General features: G+C 36.7%; 1 protein-coding gene across 1 annotated transcript in view; it reads right to left on the minus strand.

Annotated features, from left to right (window-relative positions):
• The window catches only part of SNTG2 (syntrophin gamma 2), a 146177-nt gene extending 133756 nt beyond the window's left edge, over positions 1-12421 (minus strand). The window contains exon 1 of the mRNA XM_018088882.1: positions 12368-12421. Coding sequence (XP_017944371.1) covers positions 12368-12379 — 12 coding nt within the window. The 5' untranslated portion in view covers positions 12380-12421. The remainder of the gene's footprint in view (positions 1-12367) is intronic.
• Positions 12422-19491: the final 7070 nt, after the last annotated feature.

Here is a 19491-nt window from a genome sequence, read left to right on the forward strand (position 1 = left end):
AAGAAGAAACATGTCCTGTGCACTGAATGAAAACTTAAGGGATTTTAAAATAAAATTAAACATAAAATATTAGCTTCATATTAATATTTTTATTTCTGCAAAATTAGGGAGAAACACCTATGTCGTTTGTCAGTAAAACCTTTTTGTCTTTAAAGGCAGGCTCAGCTTAAAACTAAGGCACTCAGATTTGGCGTGGTTCTATGCAGCAACTGAGTGTCAAAAACTCCTTTATAGAAGAAACAGAAAATGCAGTTGAGAGAGCAATTAAATTTATCCTGAATTATATACACAGCAGTTGCTCAGGTGAATTGGTCATGTAGTTCATCTTTCTGGGCTCAAAGCAGTCATCCTCATGTAGGTCGCTTGATATCCTATGACCTCTGAACATGTAAAGCTGACATGGGCTTCTTAGCATATCCAGGTCCTTTTCTGGCTGGAGGCAAGACCAGATTTCCATGTTTATACTGTGACACAAATACTGGTCATGCCAGCAGACACCCATATGTAGGTATCTTCAGCTTGTAGTGGATCTCACCAGTTTACAGTGCAAAAATCATAGAATGGCTTGGGTTGGAAGAGATCTTAAAGACCATCAACTTCTAACCCACCTGTCATGTACAGGGATATCTTCCACTGGATCAGGTTGCCTAAAGCCCCCTCCAACCTGGCCTGCCTTGTTCTATCACTACATACCCTTATAAAAAGTTCTTCTTTGGCTTTCTTGAAAGCCTCCTTTAGGTACTGGGAGGCTGCTATAAGGTCTTCCTGGAGTCTTTTCTTTCCCAGGCTGAAAATCTCCAATTCTCTCAGCTTATGTTTGTAAGAGAAATACAAATCTAGGACAGCTGTTTAGATTTTGTCAAACCAGTGGTGAGCAAGAGACAACTCTGAAGCATGATTCTACCCCATCTCTTTCATACATCCATCCAGAAAGGAACAAAGTGAATCGTTGCTCTCTATTTTGACTTAAAAAATAAATATAAATAAGAACTCAGATAAGTGTCTAATTGTGGGCAGACAAATCTTGTCCTTACTGTTTTCTAGGAAAGCCTAAAGGAATCAAAGTTCAGTGAGGGTATAAAGTCTTAATCATTCTCATTTGTTTGGAAGCCAACATTTCTGTATTTTCCCAAGATTTTGAAATTTTTTACATTTTTGGCATGTGTGGATGCTTTATCAATACATTTTTGTGAATGACAACATATGAAAACCACACCAATATCATCCACTTAAAAGCCATACTGCCCAACAGTAAGTATTTTCAAAGAGTAGAGCTACAGCATTGAAAAACCACTGTCCCTGAATTCTGCTGCTGTTCAGAGATTCTACATCACTATCCCACCGGGACTGGCAACCGCAGTTACTTTTGCTGATGTACCAGAGCATGCTTTATAGAAACACTGAAAGAACAGAGCTCTGGAGAGCTCTTTAACCCAGAACTCTTCTCTGGCTAGTAATTGTTACATATGTTTAGAAGAAACACAATGAAAAAAACTCTGAACTTTCATTTGTAACAGATGATCAGGTAATGAATGAAATATGCAGAGTGACAGATTAAATAGTTTAGCATTTTCCATCGCACTATTTCAACTGGAAGTCTCACTGAAGCTCATCTATTCCTATTAAAATCCAATACCTATCTAATATTCCATCTAACTCGTGATGTGATACAAGATGATGTGCAGCAATACCTTATTTGCTTTCAGAATCAATAAGATTAATCTAGATTTCTCTCAGCCTTTCAAGTTGGCTTTTTTTAGACCATTTTAAATGGCTTTGAATCAAAGTTCAGCACATTCCCTTGTTCTCTCCTTGTGTTAAAGATATGGCATACATAGCCCTAGCGGCAAAATTCCAGTCCAGACAAAGTGCTTCTTCAAACAAGAATCTTTTAATGAGAACTTAGCCTTTGCAAGTATATGTATATCCAGCATTTTAACTAAGCAACGTTCATCTTGATTTCTTATTTAAAAACTGTCTATTCAGTAGCCGTTCTAGTAACTGGTATCAGAAACTGAGGACTGAAAAGTCAAAATAACTCCCCAAAATTATGTAGTATTGTTAGAGATCATATACCAAATGTGTTTTGTAATAAAAAGCGTGAGGAAAGTGTAGAGGGAGTTGCATATCCATAGGATTTCAGTGCTTGCATTGAGAGGTAGGGGAAATATAAATTTTAATTCATTCGGGCACATGAGGAAATTAAATCTTGACTTTCATATCTCTGAGAGTTTTCTAGACATTGGCTTCAGGCAGAGGAGTGTGTGGGTGTGCATGTGCACATTCACTATGTGGTGGGAGGAAGAGAAAAGGACATGAGCAGCGCAAGCATCACAGTAGCTGTGACTTTTAAGAAAGCTTAGACTACTCTGTTTTTGAATGAAAGAAAACACACTGAAACGTACTTTCTCAACACAGCTCAAAACCTGTCAATACCACAGAGAAGAAAACATTCCTCTCTAGGGGGAGCTAGAATGGCAGATGAATCCTTTTATCAGTTTTATTGTTGACTACTTAAGCAGGTCCCTAGCCAGTGTACTTGCTTTAAAGCACTCCCTGTTCAGCATAATGTTTTGAGACCCATAACTCTTCCAATGTGCTGCATCTGCAGCCTAAAGCTCACAGCTGCAAATTCTGCTTCCAAGCAGGCATCTCCAAGCCACACTTCAGTCTTACTAGCACAAAATACTTGTCTTCAGTACTGTAAGCTTTATTTTGAAAGAGCTTGCTAAAAAATAAGGTAGAGTTTAAAAGTGGTGTTGAGGTGTACTGAGCTTCCTATAGAAACTGTTCACTTGCTTATGTCCATTTTTTTCTCTAACGCATTATAGCAATACTTGTCACACTTTTCATGATAGTAACTGTTTGAAGAGAGACAAAAAAGATTCTTACTTATATCATTGGGGAATTCAGATGAGATTCATAATAAACCCCTATTTATTCAAAAGAAAATAAAAAAGATATTGTATGCATTCAGAGCAGATGTCAGAGTACAAGCAGTGCAGTGGTATTATTTTGATTTAAACTGTGAACTGTGAACTCAGTAACTCCAAATGTCTCTCTCATGCCCTCTGCCCAAGTGTATTTTAGCAATTGTGATCATTAGCTTTGTGAACTAAACGAAGCATTAGTCTTAGACCCTCATAAAAATGGATCATCTGGAATTTCCCCTGCTTTACCTAAAAAAATCCTCTGCATGGAGTTACATTGGATCTCCAGAAAAAAATCACCATTTGCTGATCTTCATCCTTAATAAATACATGCTTCAAAGGTACTGCAGTTCAATTTTTATCTGCTAAATTTAATTTATAAATTACCTTAACTTGTAAATAATGTATGGCCAGTCTTTGCGAGCGAAGATTTGGGAAAGGTCTTTACCCTTCGAGCCTGCGCAGTGGATTTTTTAGGTGAGACACAGTGTGCGCTGAACTGAGCCCACCCTTTTAATCCCAAGGTTCATCCGCCAGGGTCGAGTGAGCTCGGACAGTGGCAGTGAGGTCCTCAGGACGTAGGTTTGTTTGGAGTGACCTTCTCTTAGATGGATGGCCTTACAGGGTTGATGAGCTCCACCTGCCCGGGGGAGTTTCCCTGACCGGGAATCGAACCTGGACTGCAGCAGTGAGAGTGCTGCATCCTAACCACTAGACCATCAGGGGGCCCCCCAACTTGTAAATAAAATTCTATAAGAACTACATTTGAAAGTTTTTTTTTCCCCCACTGAACCACCACATTATATTTCCAGACTAGTATTTTACCAGCAACATTTACATCTCATAGGTCTAGTGATAAAATTCTCTAATCCAATTTCATTTTTTAAAATTAAACTACCTCTGTTGAAATTCTGTATCTGTAGTACACTGATGGTTTAAACACTTGCTGAAGACACATGAGAACTGGAGTCACTGATTTTGATTCTACATCACTTAAGATTAAGAAGAGAACTTCTGGCAGTCCCGGCAGTCAGTGCTGTGAGCACCAAGTTACAGCAAGCTCGAATGTACTCTCTCTCTTGCAACTGGTTTGATGTTTTCTATATCATGATCGAAAGACAAAGATACTTTCTCAGAGAAAGACAGAATTCAAATTCAAAATATCCTTGACTAACATAAAAAAAGAAAATTAAAAATGGGATGAAGTGTAACAGGAAAAAAAAAAGTGTAAGGTGTTACATGGTAGGAAGAACATCACTTGCATGGAAGAAGAAAAGCTTTTCTTCACCATTTCCTGAGGAATGGAAACATGTAGGTAGCAGTGAGGATTGGCAGAAAAATATGGGCATCAGTATCTTCTTGTTACAATAAAGGCAAACAGATATTCTGTCTGCCTTCCTTCACATTCTTTCCCACTGATTTGTGTTTTCTCACTGTTACAAGACAGTGTCCAAAGGTAAACACAGTTCTTCAGCTGGGTGGTACGGAAGGTTCCTTAAACACCGATGAATGTGAGGGAGGAATAATTTCATGCCCATGAAGTAATCCATCACCAGTGTTGCATTTAATACATCCCAGTATATTGTTTGCTTTCATACAGTGTTATGTCAGTGTTGTTACATGGCTACACTATATAGAAGAGGTAATGAACTGAAAAAGGTCATGGGAAATGCAAAAAAAAATTATAACTCATTAGAGATCTGGAAAATAGGACCTATAAGTAATTCGACACAAATTTGGGTTGTTTAGTTTAAAGACAGAATATAAGAGAACATAACAAGAATTTTAAGTACTTGAAAATCTATTGCCAAGATAAATAGAACAATCAGGTAAGAAAACAATTCAGAAATCTCCTTTGAACATATTTTGGTTACAAAGAAACTGAAGTCCTTGAACAGATTGCTGGGATAAATTATGGACATCCATCACTAAGGGATTTAGAGAGAAAAATGAACAAACATCTGTCCAAATGGTACAGGTACTAATCCTCTAACAGAGCAAAATCCCAGAAAAGACAATTTCTTTCAGATCTATTTGTCTCTGATGTTAACACTCAAAATTATGTAACTTCTTGAATATGACTGAACCTCTTGTAAGGCCTTAAAGAGCACAGTTCCCTGTTTCAAACACTGTCAAGGCCACAAAAGCTGCACCATAACAGATGATGAAATTTGAGAATGCTCCAGTGGTCCAGCCCTTATGCTGTAGCTCATAATATTTTAAAGTAGCTTGACAGGAAATATTTCAAATTAAGATAACACCAAGTTAAGTCTGAATTTCGTTCCAATTGGAAAGAAACTGACAATGCTACTTTTAACACTGTTTATTTTCAATATCACAAAATCAACAAAAAACACATTTATTCTAGAATAATACAGAATCAAACTGGCTTGATAGCTACCTAACTTTTATGATGTACTTGAACATACGAATCTTCTTTCAGCTCCTATTCAAAACAAACAAACCCATAAGTGAAATGTCTGAAAATTAAGGAAAAAAACAAACTGCTTTGCAGCCTCAATGAGTAAGTATATGATAAGAATCAGCATCAGAAATAAAGATGGTCAAAACCAGATATGTAAGATATACTTGAGTGCATTTTTCCCAAAAACATAGATTATATCTGAAATATACACTTTCAATATTACTATTTTCATAAAGATTGTTCTTACTTTTTTTACATCTGCATTTATTGAGGACAATATTATGGATTGACATTTCACTACATAACAGTCATAAAAGCTATATTAACATTACAAGTTTTTAGAAGATTTTAACTGCAGCGTGACTATATCACTTTCTAGCAATTCAGAACAGAGTTCTTCCTAACTTTTCAGGCAGCTGTGGTGGTTTGAGACATACACAGGGTAACAGAAGTTTGAAAAGATGCTCTCAATATACAAAATTTAAAAGTTTATTTTGTTGCTTACATCACAGACAGTCCACTAGTCAAAAATAGCCTTAGGGATAGATCCGTTAACGACATTAGCCCTGCAAGGAAAGTGATTAACAGCTGGCTCTCAAGCTGTGTGATCTTAATCAGTAAGCAGTAATGTCTTGTTTAATTACTGCAAGCTCAGTACGTCATGAGCCAATTAGATATGATTGATTATTGTCATCCTCATGCATCTCTCTCAACATCAGACACAAATATTTGAATTCGGTAATGTGTGTTTGAAAAATGAATTTTCAGAATGTCACGTTGAATAAAAATTGCCTTCTTAAAAATTCTAAAAAATGCTAACAGAGCTGCGTATTTGAATACAGATTCTACCCCAGAACACGGCCAAGACACAAACTGTTAGAAAAATCACCTAGCTTTATTCTGATTTAGATCATATCTTGAAGTAAATTGCCTAAGAATATAAAGCCTAGGAATATAAAGATACTCCTATGCTTACAGGAGTTTATACCAGTTAAACAAGAAAGCATAAATTTCACACTTCAAATTAAACCACTTAGCAACAGTCAAAAAAACCTCAAGAACATTCCCTTTGGAGTTCATTTAAGAAAAAGATTATCAGAAAATTATTGTGATCATTTCTATTACTGATACCATGCAACTTACCCTGGTAGAGCTTCAGCTGATTAGTAAGTATTCCTGTCTTTATATCAAAAGGCAAATAAAGAACGAAGAGTATAACAAAAAAACGCACCCAATTTTTTAACCTAGAAAAACCAAGTATGGCCAACATAAAGGCATCATGTTTTTTTTATAATGGAATAGCACATTTTGATTCATCCGGTTCTTGCCATCCTTCCCCTTTACACTTGTGTACAAGTCCACCAAATTCACTCCTTTTCAACCTTTAGCATAAGATTTCTTTTTCTATTAAAGTGTTGTGTTGTCTGCCAAAACCAACTAAGCAAAGCCATATCTAACTACTTGATTTCTGAATAAAGTGGTTGTAAATCTAGGTTCTTTCTAAATTTGAAGTAGCAAAAAGTAAATTCTAGGGTTTCATCACCCTAATGTGAATTCTGCAATTGTAAAGAAATCCACATCACCATTACAGCAAAAACTTCTCATACTATATTGGTTTTTAGGGCTAGTGGACATAGAAAGATTGAGGCAAAGATTAATCACAGGAATGCAATATGATTTAAAATAGTGTTCCCAAGCATCAGTCTAGGCAAAAAAAAAAAAAACCCAAACAACCAACCAAACAGAAAAGAAAAATCAAAGACACAAAAAACCCCCACAAAAACATAGAAAACACAATTTTACTGCTTTTACAGGCCAGTTGCTCAGATAAACCCATAGGTAGGAAGCGAAAATCCTTTTAGCCATGCACTTGGCTTCCAGTTTGGAAAGAAACAAGATACACCAATTTCATGCCTTATCCAAAGACTTAATGGCGTGTTTAAGTTTAGCCTCTGTTAAAGAACCATCTTATAGACTTGTCTGCAATTCTCAAAGGTAACTGTGATGATCAGTAACTTTTTAATACCTTATTTAACAAACAGAGCTTTCCTGAAGTATATCAAACTGAATGAAAGGTTGAGTATGGGGGATAAATTATCAAGAGGATGACAACTATTTAAATTAATGAAATTAATAAAGAAAAACAGAATTTAGAGGCATTACTGAGGAGAAAAGCATAAGATATATGACAAAGTGAAAAATTAAACTGGATTATATTTATAAGCCTCTACAAAAAGTAGTGAAATCAGCAGAGAACGGCCAGATAAGACAGAGGTTGGGCAGGATGATGGTACATTTCTATGAAGTTACACTTTAAATGGCAATCTCATACTCAAAAGTAAAAATCAGAGCAGCAGCTAGCCAGTCATTATTAAAATGTGGAAAAGAATCTCCTTTATAAACTGATGAAAAAGGATGAAACAGTCTGTTTACACCTAAATTTCAAACCCAAAGTGTCCTGTAACAAGAAGACATTACTGACAAGCACCTACAGTTATATTCTGTTCTTAAGGGAAGTTCCTTAGGAATAATATCAACAAAACAAAACCCAAAAGGTATACCTGCATAAATAATTTGCATGTAGTTGATCAATATGGTATAAAGTCTACAAAGAATGAGGCTTTTTCAAATGCATATACAAGGTTTCAACCAGTTAGTTTCTGAGCTTGCTGAAACTTCTGTACTTACTGAATAAAATAATCCCATCAATTAGTCTCAACTGAATCTTCTGCAAAAAGAAAGACTTCAAACAAGCAACTATTATATTCAACTACTGTTAAATATAAGTTGCTTCCATAATCTTTTAGAATTAAGCCTGAACTAAAATGCAATAGTGGATCAAGTGTAAATAAATTGATGTTCACAAAATGCAGAAGACAGAAAAATACCAGGAAGTATCAGAGATGAAAACGAGTCCAACTAGGAAAAAAGTACTAAAGCTTTCTGCAGAGGACAAAACCAAACTAAACTAACAAAACCACCACCACCAACAACAAAAGAATATTAAATAACCAGTTTCAAGATCTTAAATAGTTATCATTCAGAAACTGTAAGCTTATAAAGAAAATATCATAGAAGAGACAGGAAATCTAGGAACAATTGAAGGGTTTTCGCAACACCCAGTAATTGAAGAAAAAATGTAGGTAATTTAAGTATTGAAAAGTCAATGATTTGTTTGAATTCAGACTTCAGACAAAGATTTCCTGAGATGAAGAATATGTATTCTAAATCACTCTTCGAAGGCAATAAAATTGTAAACAGAGATAGTAAGTGGAGATATATGTTCATCTCTCATTTTAAAAACAATACATGGTCTGGGATGACTAAATGTTTGTCCAGAGCTCAAAGAAACTCCTATTTTTAAAGCATACACACTTTCAAAGTCTAGTCTCATTCTCATCAAGACAAACAAGAAAATTAGTGTTAAAAAAAGCCACCGAAACTATTCTGGAACTGATGCTAAGTTTGATATTGGTAGTGGCAGATTAAACTTATTTCATATCTTTTCAGCTTCAAGAATTTGCTTATTGACTACCAGTTTACACAGGCTCTGTAAACATTTGACTTAAGTCTCTGGAGGTGCATTTACACATCTGGATGTATGTACCAAAACACAAAAATTAAAGTGGAAGGAAACAATCAAAAAATCAACAATACATTCTGAGTAAAAACTATTTAAAAGTAAGCTGCTTGGCAAAAGATTTGGACATTCAAAGGGTTTTGATAAAATTTTGCCAAAAAAAAAATCTATGTTTCAGAGAGATAAATTTGCAGCAGAATTTGCTTTTGTCTGTAACTATCCCTCCAGTGCGATCTGTCCCTCGGTACTGTTAGTCACGGGGCACTGGACTGGCACATTATTTGACTGACATCACATGGAAAATCCGCACTCCCATAGGCTGGGTGTAAAGATGATCTGTATCATCGATTGCAGACCATCACAAGGATCACTGAATGAGCTCTGACTGGATTCCTAAGTCAGGACAGGACAGTAAAGAACTGGGCAGTCACTCTGCTTGGCCTCCAAGCAAGACATGATGAGGGGAGCAGGCAACAGAGGGAGAGGTGTATGAGCTTCACTGAGCACATGCTGAAACCACAGTGAGTTAGGAAAAGAGAGCTCCTGCACGAAGTTTAGAAGGAATTAGTTCTTGCAGGAAAGAGTATTAAACAGAAGTCAGTCAGTAAAGTGGCATCAGAATTTTTAATTCAAGGGTTTTAGGAAATCTTACTGTCACAGAAAGGCATTCACCAGAACAATACAAGCAAACTCCTCTCACTGAGAAACGAAAGGAGAAAAGGATGGGACCAAGGGGATTTATTTTAAGTTCAGAACGTGAAACCAAAGAACAAAAACAGACTCAGAAACAAAAAAAAACTACAGTTAAATAGAGACGAAGCAGATGTTTCAACTGTTCCTTTCCGTACATCAGCAGCATTATGAAATCATACCACTACTGCAGTGGAGCTACTGCCAGGTTATCCTAATGGCTTTCACAGTGGAAATGCCAAAGGAGGTAATGTCCGGGAGTGCAAAAGTATTTTGTTGATGAGACAGTGAAAATACAAAGTCCTTTGTTGTGTATATTTGAAGCATAGTTAGAAGAGGTCTGTGTTCAAAAAAGGTATATGATCTTAAACATACTATCAACAGTTTCACAGTTTTATGCAAGTTTAAAAGTCAAATTTACATGGTAAAAGACAAGATTGTGCTTTGTGAAGGAAAGCAGAAGAGTAGAGGTATGGATATGAAAAGACAGGAGAATAGTTCTTGGTATAATGTAGCTTAGTTAGAGAAGAAGAAAAGACAACATAAGAACAGAAAAACAGTAAAAGGAAATAACAGCTATAACAGGGGAAAAGAAAAAAGTGAAAGAAAATGAATATTGAGGGAAAAAAAGAAAAAAGGCAATTTCTAAAAATTGCATACTTAAGAGAATGAGTAGGTGCTCATTGACAAACACATCTATCTTTTGCAGGAATTATCAGCATAGGCTACTAATCCATAAAAGAATTTGACATATTAACCCTGCTCAAAGTAATAAAAATCTGTTGTGAAAAATGGAAACAGAATTTACAAAAGCTGTACATAGCACAAGTGCTATCCAATAATTGAAAGTACAGCTAAATAACAAGCCCATAAAACACATCTGGTGGAAAACAGTGTTCTGCCTGAGGTTTACCACTGCTTCTCCCACTGTCAGACAGATCTCTGGGAATGCAATTAATGTAAACTGCACCACTGCATGCTACTACTTCCTTCTCAACCTGTGCCAGCACACAGATGAATGAGCCAATTTAAGGATCAGCTGATCATTGCTTATTTAATCCCATTTTTCCTGTCACATCTATACTATTTAGACATGTGTGTTTTATATCACTTTTACATGCTGTCATACTTTCCATTACCCTGTTCTGCACAGTAGAAAAACAATGTGCTTTTCTATGGAAGTGTTAAGAGGAGAGACTGAGAATACTACTGTTTCAGTCTTTCTTTGACTTACTGGTTTCAGACTTAACTATTCATACAGCTGAAAACCTACTGTGCTTTTTTATTTTTTTTTTTGGCAATGCCTTTGAACATAATGCATCACGTGTCAGAATTTTCTGCTCTGCACATACGGATTTTTTGATTAGGAGTGCAGTACAGGGCACCTCCCCTGTTTCTGCTTAGGTTTTCTTCATTACATGAATGTCAAAGGCTTACTTTAGCCTTTGTTACCCTCCTTTGATTTCTGCGCTACAGGGATACATATTTTCTGTATCCAGATGATTCTCACTGATGTTAATAGGCCATTAAAAATCCTAGGAGTAATCTTAAATAATCTCTCTCCATTCCTTGTGCCTGAAAGTAAGCTATTATTTTCCACTTATAAAAGAGAAACAGCATTCTAGCACAAATGTTCAAAAAATCCTAGGGATTTAATTTTAGTCCCAATGAAGCTGAAGTCAATTGAAAATTCTCAGTCAAGTCAGGCTTTCATTGTAAAAATAATTAGTTTAAATTTTGTCACAAATGTTGACAGCTTTTCAAGTTGTAACATTTGTAGCATAGTTATTATCATAAATATAAAAATTCATGCACAAGGACATATTTCAGGATTCCACAAAGTTTTTTTAGATGAAATCCATCTGAACCACTTTGTCAACTGCTATCAAGACCCCCCCAAACCATGCTGGTTTTCATACCTCATTAAAAATTCCTTGAAGTTCCTGAACAAGCAAAGGGTACATTATCAAATTATAAACATATGCAACTTCATAATTTAGAAACAAAAATGACATTAAAAAAAGGTGTAAGTGGTATCATTTTAAATTCGACTATTTCCAAGGCAATCTCAGAATACCAATGGCCAAATTACATACTGAATACTTCAGATTAATACAAGGAAAAGACTTGCTGAAAAACAATGAAAAACAATGAAAAACAATCAGACAAAAGTGTAGTTTTAGTAATTGTGTTAAGAAAAAAAAGTGAAAACTGAACATAAAATTGAAAACCTAATCAGACAGTACTGGAATCTTGGAAAAAATTATAGTTGAACTACAGAAGAGATTTCTATGGAGATGTTCCAAATGGAATTATGAAACAAGGAAAAGAAAAAAAACAAGAAAACCCCACAATTATAATGAATAATCTACTTAAAGATATGCATAAAATCCATAATAGTAGCTCTCTTCATTGCTTGTTTTTCTGATTGCGTTGGTTTGTTTGCTTTTGTTTTTTTTCAGAATGATCAATTAATAAAACAAAAGCAATGTGGATTTTTTTAAAGAAATCTGATTATTAGAAGCATGGAAGTGCTAATCACGTTCATTTTTCTGCTCTCACAAGTGGTTTTTTTGGTTTGTTTGAGACTGTAAACTTAAAAAAAAATCCTCAAACTTACAGAAAACAGTGGGACAGAAACACAGAAGGGCTAAGGACAGAAGGGGCTTCTGCAGATCATATAATTCAAACCTCTGTGCAAATCATAGAATCATCACAGAATGTTAAGAGACTGGAATTTACCTTAAAGATCATTAAGTCCCAGTCTCTCCTGCCTTGGGCAAAGATGCCTCCCACTAGATCAGGTTGTTCTGCTTAGGATCATGTGCAGTCACTTTTTGAGTATTACGAATGATGGAGATCTGGGATGAACTGATCTGGGACTTGTTCCAGTGTTTGACCACCCTCACTGTGAAAAAGTTAAAAATAAAATTAATCTGTGTTCAAGATAATTTCCTGTGTTCCAATTTGTGCTCATTGCCTTTTTCAGTGGGCACTACTTAGAACAATCTGGCTCAGTCTTCATTACCACCTGCCAGTTGGGAATTTTTCCACATTCGTAAGACTGCCCTGAGCCTTCTCTTCTTTAGGGTCTACAGTCACAGCTCACTCAGCCTCTTCTCATAGGTCAGATGCTCCAGTTCCTTGAACTCTTTGGCCCTTTGCTGGACTTACTCCAGCATGTCCATATCTCTCTTGTAATGGGCAGCACAGAACTGGACACAGAACTTCAGACGCTGCCTCACTATTCACTGCTGAGTAGAAATGCAGGATCACCTCCCTCCACCTGCTGACAGTTCTGCCTAAGGCAGCTGAGAGAGTTGTCGTTCTCAGTCACAAGGCTGCATTGTTGGCTCACATTCAACTTGGTGTCCATTAGGACCCACAGGTCCTTTTCTGTGAAGTTGCTTTCCACCCAGTCAGCCTCCAGCCTCTACCGGTGACTGGAGTTATTTCTCCCTGGGTCCAGGATTTTGCATTTCCCTTTCTTGAACTTCATGTCAGTCTATTCTCCAGCCAGTGCCAGTCCCTCTGAAAGGCAACACAACCATCAGTTTATCAGCCAGTCCTTCCAGATTTGTACCATTGGCAAACTTGCTGAGGTTCTTCTCTGTGTCATCATTCAGGGCATTAATGAAGATGGTAAACAGCACTGGATCCATTATTGATTTCCTCAGTACACCACTAGTGACCATTCTCAATTTGGACTTCATATCAGAGATCACAACTCTTTGAGTCTGGCCATTCATCCAGTTTTCAATTCCACCTCCTCATTCATCTAGTCCATACTTCATCAGTTTTTCTATGAGGATATGAAGGTAGACAGTCAAAAGATTTGCCACCAGCAAGATAAGCATCCACTATTAACCCCCTATCCACCAACCTAATGACTTCATTATGGAAGACTATGAGGTTCTTCAGATGAAATTTCCATGTCATAAATTAATGTTGAGTACTTCTTTCTTGTCTATCATATCTTTGGAAGTGGATTCCAGGTGAATCTGCTCTATTGCTTTTCCAAGGATCTTGCGAAGGATCCAAGTTTCTTGCCCTTCTTGAAGACAGGTTTTCCTCTAGTCCCAAGTGCCATGACCTTTCAAAAATTATCAAGAGTGGTCTTGAAATAACATCAGCCAGCTCCCTCACCACTTGTGAATACATCCTAGGAGGAACTGTTCACTTCTGTATGTCTGGTCTCTTTAGGTGTTCCATAACCTGATCCTCCTCCACCAAGGGAAAGTCTTCCTTGTTCCAAACTTTCCCACTGGTATTGGGCACCTGGGATTGCAGACACATTAAAACCATTACAGGGGAAGAAGACATTGAGTACCTCAGCCTTTTCCATGTCCTTCATCAGATTCTTTGTCCCACTCAGCAGTATCCTTTTGCTGCCGATATACCTGTAGAATCCTTTCTTGTTACCCTTCATGTCCACAATGAGATTCAATTCCAGGTGGGCTTTGGCTTTCATAACCCAATTCCTACATGATGATACAGTATCTCTACATTCCTTACAGGTCACCTGTCCCTGCTTCCACCTCTTGTATGCTTCCTTTTTGTATTTGAGTTCAGTGAGAAGTGCCTTTTGCACCTACGCATACTACTGCATAATTGTGCAGGATTCTTGCTTTCATCCAAGGGTCATAAAATTGGCTCACATCATAGAAGATAATGAATATGATGGATAATTGTCCCTATCTGAAATGGCTCAATCTGTGGTCCTAAGAGTTGAATGATAAACCAATTAGCAAAACAAGAGTCTGAAGGGTCTTTTTTACACTAAGAAGTAGTTAGGACTGTAAGGTAAAACAAAGGATATAGCAGTCAAAAATAAGATATATCTCATATCTATATATAAAGTGTAGATTGGACCCAATAGTTAGAATAGTTAGATAGTAGAAATCCTTGGTTAGTGCTAAGCAGCTTAACTCCTGTTGACCCTTTCCCTACTTCATCTGCAGCGAATAAAAGAGGAGTTATGGCAGTCAGGTAATAGAAACCTGTTCAAATTAACTTAGGGAAAAATTCTGAAATAAACCTGCAAGAAGACTCAGATTGCCTAGTTGTTCTGACATGCTAGCACAATAAGGCAAATGTATTCTCATTTTATCAACCAAGTGTCTCTCCATAAAATATGACCACAGAATGTACGGAAACAAGCCTGGTGGCATACACATATTCTCTCACTCGTTAAAAATCAGGTTTTGGAAACTCTGTCTTGAGGGAGAACTTAGAACAGTGTATTTACTGTTAGGTAGTAAATTTAAAACAGGTAAGGGATAAAATTGCAGGTTCCAAGGCTACAGAAAGGCACAAAATTGGCATTCAGAGTGTCAGTGGCATCTACCTGATCAATTATTTGCCCTTCTGACAGGCATTTATTTACATTTTATTAAAAAGGGTTTTCAGCATATTTGAGCATTTGATTAAGGGTGGGAACTGTTATAAGAGTTAGAAATTATTAAAAAAAAATCTAGGAACATTTTCATAAGTATACACCTTACAAAATGCAGTTCTTAGTTAAATAAGACATTATTGAATTGCAGTTACAAAACTAATTTTTCATTTCCAATTATATGTGTTCAACATATCGTAAGACTGGAACAGTTAATGGTTTGTGAACAGCTTTGGTGCTTTTTACAATCAAAAGTAATATGAACTAATCTTTTAAAGCTACAGAGGTAGAAAAGACATTACTAATCCTCCTGCTAAGTGGATTTGCTGCTTCTACATTGTACTCTAATTCTAATCATGAATTGCTTATACAGCTTCCTAACTTAATGATATTCAAAGATGTAAAAATGATGGAGTCAGATGTCCTAAATAAAAATGAACATCACCCCAAAAATAAATTATCTCTTAAAAGAAGCTGTCTTTGGTTTATACTCAAAATGCAACAAGTTTCCACCTTGACATTCTCCAATAATACCTTCTCTCCTGCTTTTACTAACTTTTCTCTACCAAAGCCTTTCTGCAGGTGTCTGAATAGTCACTTACAACTACTCCAATGTAAGTTGCCTCCAGTTTTGTTTGTTTTTTGTTTTTAATTATCAAAAATGTCACTGTCTTTATTGCATAAGGTGGATTTCCTTTTTTGGCAGACCCTTAAGAAAGGCCTTCGAACATGAAGTATTTCTGACTTGGCCCTCTCCATGCTAAATTAGAGATAATTCATATTTCAGAAGTATAAAAAGTGCATGTTTTTTTAATTGGGACAATATTTTAGGGAATTGTGTCAGGTTTACATTTGAAAAGCATCTCAAATTATTATGTAGACAGAAATAAAAGTATGAGTATTCTTATGAATATTTAAATTTGTCCCAAATGAATACAGAAATGTCTTCCTATTATAGTTTGTGTTATTCATGTAATTGGCACAGAATTCCAAAACAGTAGTGCCTATTCAGAATACAAGCAGAGATACTCCTAATTACTGGTGGTTTTTTTTCCCACTATAATGCTGAGCTTTTGGCATCATTTTCTCTGCAGTACTCCTACTGCCTCAAGATGGATATTCTCCTACAATTTTGTTTGTTTCTTCCAGGGAAAACAACATCTTTGTCTGTGCTTGTTTGATATCTTTCTATTGGCTTGTTTTCATACATCTTGAAAAAGGAGTAGTTTGGAAAGAAAAAAAAATAAGCAAAAAGAGACAAAGAAAAGAGAGAAAATCATCCCTGTGGAAACAATAACACAGCCTAAAACCAGATGAGACATTTTTTACAGGGAATAAACTGACTGAATTCTTTTTGGAAAATATTGATGACAATGCAGTGGGGTCCCCAATCTAAGGAAGAGTAACCTTCCTTAAACTGGTAAATTCATCCCTGCAACACAGCCAAAGAGAGGTACAGGTCATATCTAACAGGAATTAGTGACTTTATGCTGATTCTTTTACAGATGTTTGTCTAAGTGGGAAAAACAAGATTTTAATAAGCGACATATAAATAGACATGAATTGTGTTCTCCCATTCTACATGAATTCCATAGTGCCGGAACAATTCTTACAACTGAGACTGCAAATAGTACAGATTATTCACTGAAAATATTCAGTGCTCTGCAGTCTGCTCGCAAATTAAATAAGGTCATGAAAGACTAGCAATAGGATTTGGCCCTCTACATTTGTGTTATTTTCTAGGCTACCACTCTTTTTCATTATAAAATGCTTTCAGTTATCAACAGAGAATTTACTTAAAGTCTTTACAATTCTTCTAAAAATTATTAAGAACTTTAAAACATCAGTATTCTATGCCAAAATATGGTAGGATGGCCAAATTATTTACTGGTGAATAAAGAAACAAATAGTGAGTCATTCTTGCTGAAATTTTGCTTTGTATAGAGATCTCAAAGATCCTTTGGTTCCAACACCCCTGCCATGGGCAGGAATGCCACCCACTAGATCAGATATCTCAAAGTCTCATCACCCTGGCCTTGGACACTTCCAGGGATGGAGCATCCACAACTTCTCCAGGAAACCTGTTCTACTGCCTCACCACTGTCACAGAAAAGAATTTCTTCCTAACGCGTAATCTAAATCTCTCCTCTCTTAGTTTAAAACCACTGACCCTTGTCCTATCACTACATGTTTGTGTAAAAATGGCTCTCCCTCTTGTTTTGTAAGCCTCCTTCAGGTAATGGAAGGCAGCACCAAGGTCTTCCCAGAGCCCATATTGTTCTCCTGTCCAGACTGAACAAACCCAACTCTAAGCCTCTCCTGCTTAGAGGAGAGCTGCTCCTGCTCTCTGATTATCTTTGTGGCCTCCTCTAGATCTGTTCCAACACATCCACATCTTTCTTGTGCTGAGGATCCCAAACCTGGACACAGCACTCCAGGTCTTATGGGGGCAGAGTAGAGGGGCTGAATCACTCCCGTTTGCCTGCTGGCCACACTGCTTTTCATGCAGCCCAGATGTAGTTGGTTTCTGGGCAACAGCGCACACTGTTGGCTCATGTCCAACTTTTCATTCTTTCTCAGGAGCATCCTATCTCTACAGGACCTCCTTCTTCAGCCAAGTCAGCCTTTCTTAACATGAACTACGCAGATCTCCATCTACAAAGATAACAGAATGCAGTGCATGGCGTAGATAGCAAGCCTTAGCCCTTGCCTGAGTCCTTGGTCATCATCCCACAAAAAGAATATAAAGACATGGCATAAATGCTGCCTTAATATCTGAATTTTGCAAAGCAGTCTCACGGATCTATTTCAGTAGTTTAGTTATAACATAACATTACTGGGGTGGGTCAGACTGGAGGTCAGATTATGTGTTGACAAATGTATTTTAAACCATTTTAGAGGATTAATTTAAAAACAAAGTGAGCATCATAAATTATATATAACACTAACCTTAGTAGGTCAGGTTTTACAGTCAAATAGAAATTTTTACGTATTTGCACATAGGCAAATTTGTAAAATCACCATAATTAATTCAGTTCCTATGGGGATACATAATGGCTAAAATGCAGAGCTGTCACTGTCCTAAAAAGACAATTTGAGTGTATTTACATCAAATGGGAAAATAAGGTTACCTGTAAAAAATAGATTATCTAATAAAATAGGTGAGTTGTCAGTGACTCAAAATTCGCTCAAGACTCAGCAAACCACTTTAGTACGTACTCAGGACTTAATAAGAGCACTACTGAAATCTAGTCCTACTACTGAAATCAACAGCTTACTGCAGGCCATCAGAGAGGTAGCCTAGAAAATAACACAAATGTAGAGGGCCAAATCCTATTGCTAGTCTTTCATGACCTTATTTGATTTGTGAGCAGACTGCAGAGCACTGAATATTTTCAGTGAATAATCTGTATTATTTGCAGTCTCAGTTGTAAGAATTGTTCCGGCACTATGGATGTATACATCTATTTTTTTAAAAAGCATGAAAAGGGCATGGAAAAATAAGCCTTCCTGGATTTTTTTTTCTGCACAGCCAAAATATGCCAAATGTTGCTCAAAAATCACATTGAATAGCCAATCCTCTACATTTCATAGAGGTTATGTTTGTCCTGAAAGGTGCATTGTAGTGAATACTGACTAAAAAAAACCTGGAACTCAGCAGGAAAATTTATAAAGTTAAGCATTTGGATGAGCTGTGTCCATTACCTCACTGCCTCACTTAAAAGTGCAGACAAAATATGTCAAAGTGAAAGGATGGTTAATGTCATTCTTCTCTGTTATTTCAATTACACAAACACTATTATCCTATGAATGCAGGAAAAAGAAAACTCCTTTAACTAACAATTTTCTACTTGGCATATAAAACACTGACATTCACCACTCAAGGTCTCCAGGATGTCCTTGTGGAGTTGGCAAGAGTCCACTACCTGAAGCCAAAAGCAACAATTAGTTGTGGAAGAACAAATGGCAAGGAATGAGCCCGTTTCTCATTCCCCAAATCTCCTGAAAATCCATGTGCAATTCTCCCTTATCTTCAATACCCACTGAAGTTCTAACTTGTCTGTGCTTCAACTGGTTGCCAACTTCTATTCCAGTCACTAGCCTTAAAAAGCCAGGCTCTTCTCAAGGGCAGAGATGCTCGAATTGCAGGAGGAGTATAAGAGCAGGTAAGACAAGGCAAGGTATCACCACTCCATTTGCAGCTTTTAGAGTTTGCACAAGGACAGAAGACAATAGTAACAAGGGTTTATGTGCAAATGTTCCCAGATCACATCCATTACCTACATGGAGCTTCAGCCTCTGAAAGGCTTTAGTGAAAAAGTCTTTTTCATTGACAAACATCATCGTCAAGAATAATCTGAAAGCCATCACTGGCCAGGAAAATGTGGGGAGAAAAAAAAGGAAAAAGGAGTAATTTGTCTTTCTACATCCACCTGATAGGGTTTTCATGTGTTTTGTTGTTTTTTTTTTT

This window comes from Manacus vitellinus, unplaced genomic scaffold (genome assembly GCF_001715985.3).
Source record: "Manacus vitellinus isolate BGI_N305 unplaced genomic scaffold, ASM171598v3 scaffold_11_pilon, whole genome shotgun sequence".
NCBI classification, from domain to species: Eukaryota; Metazoa; Chordata; class Aves; order Passeriformes; family Pipridae; genus Manacus; species Manacus vitellinus.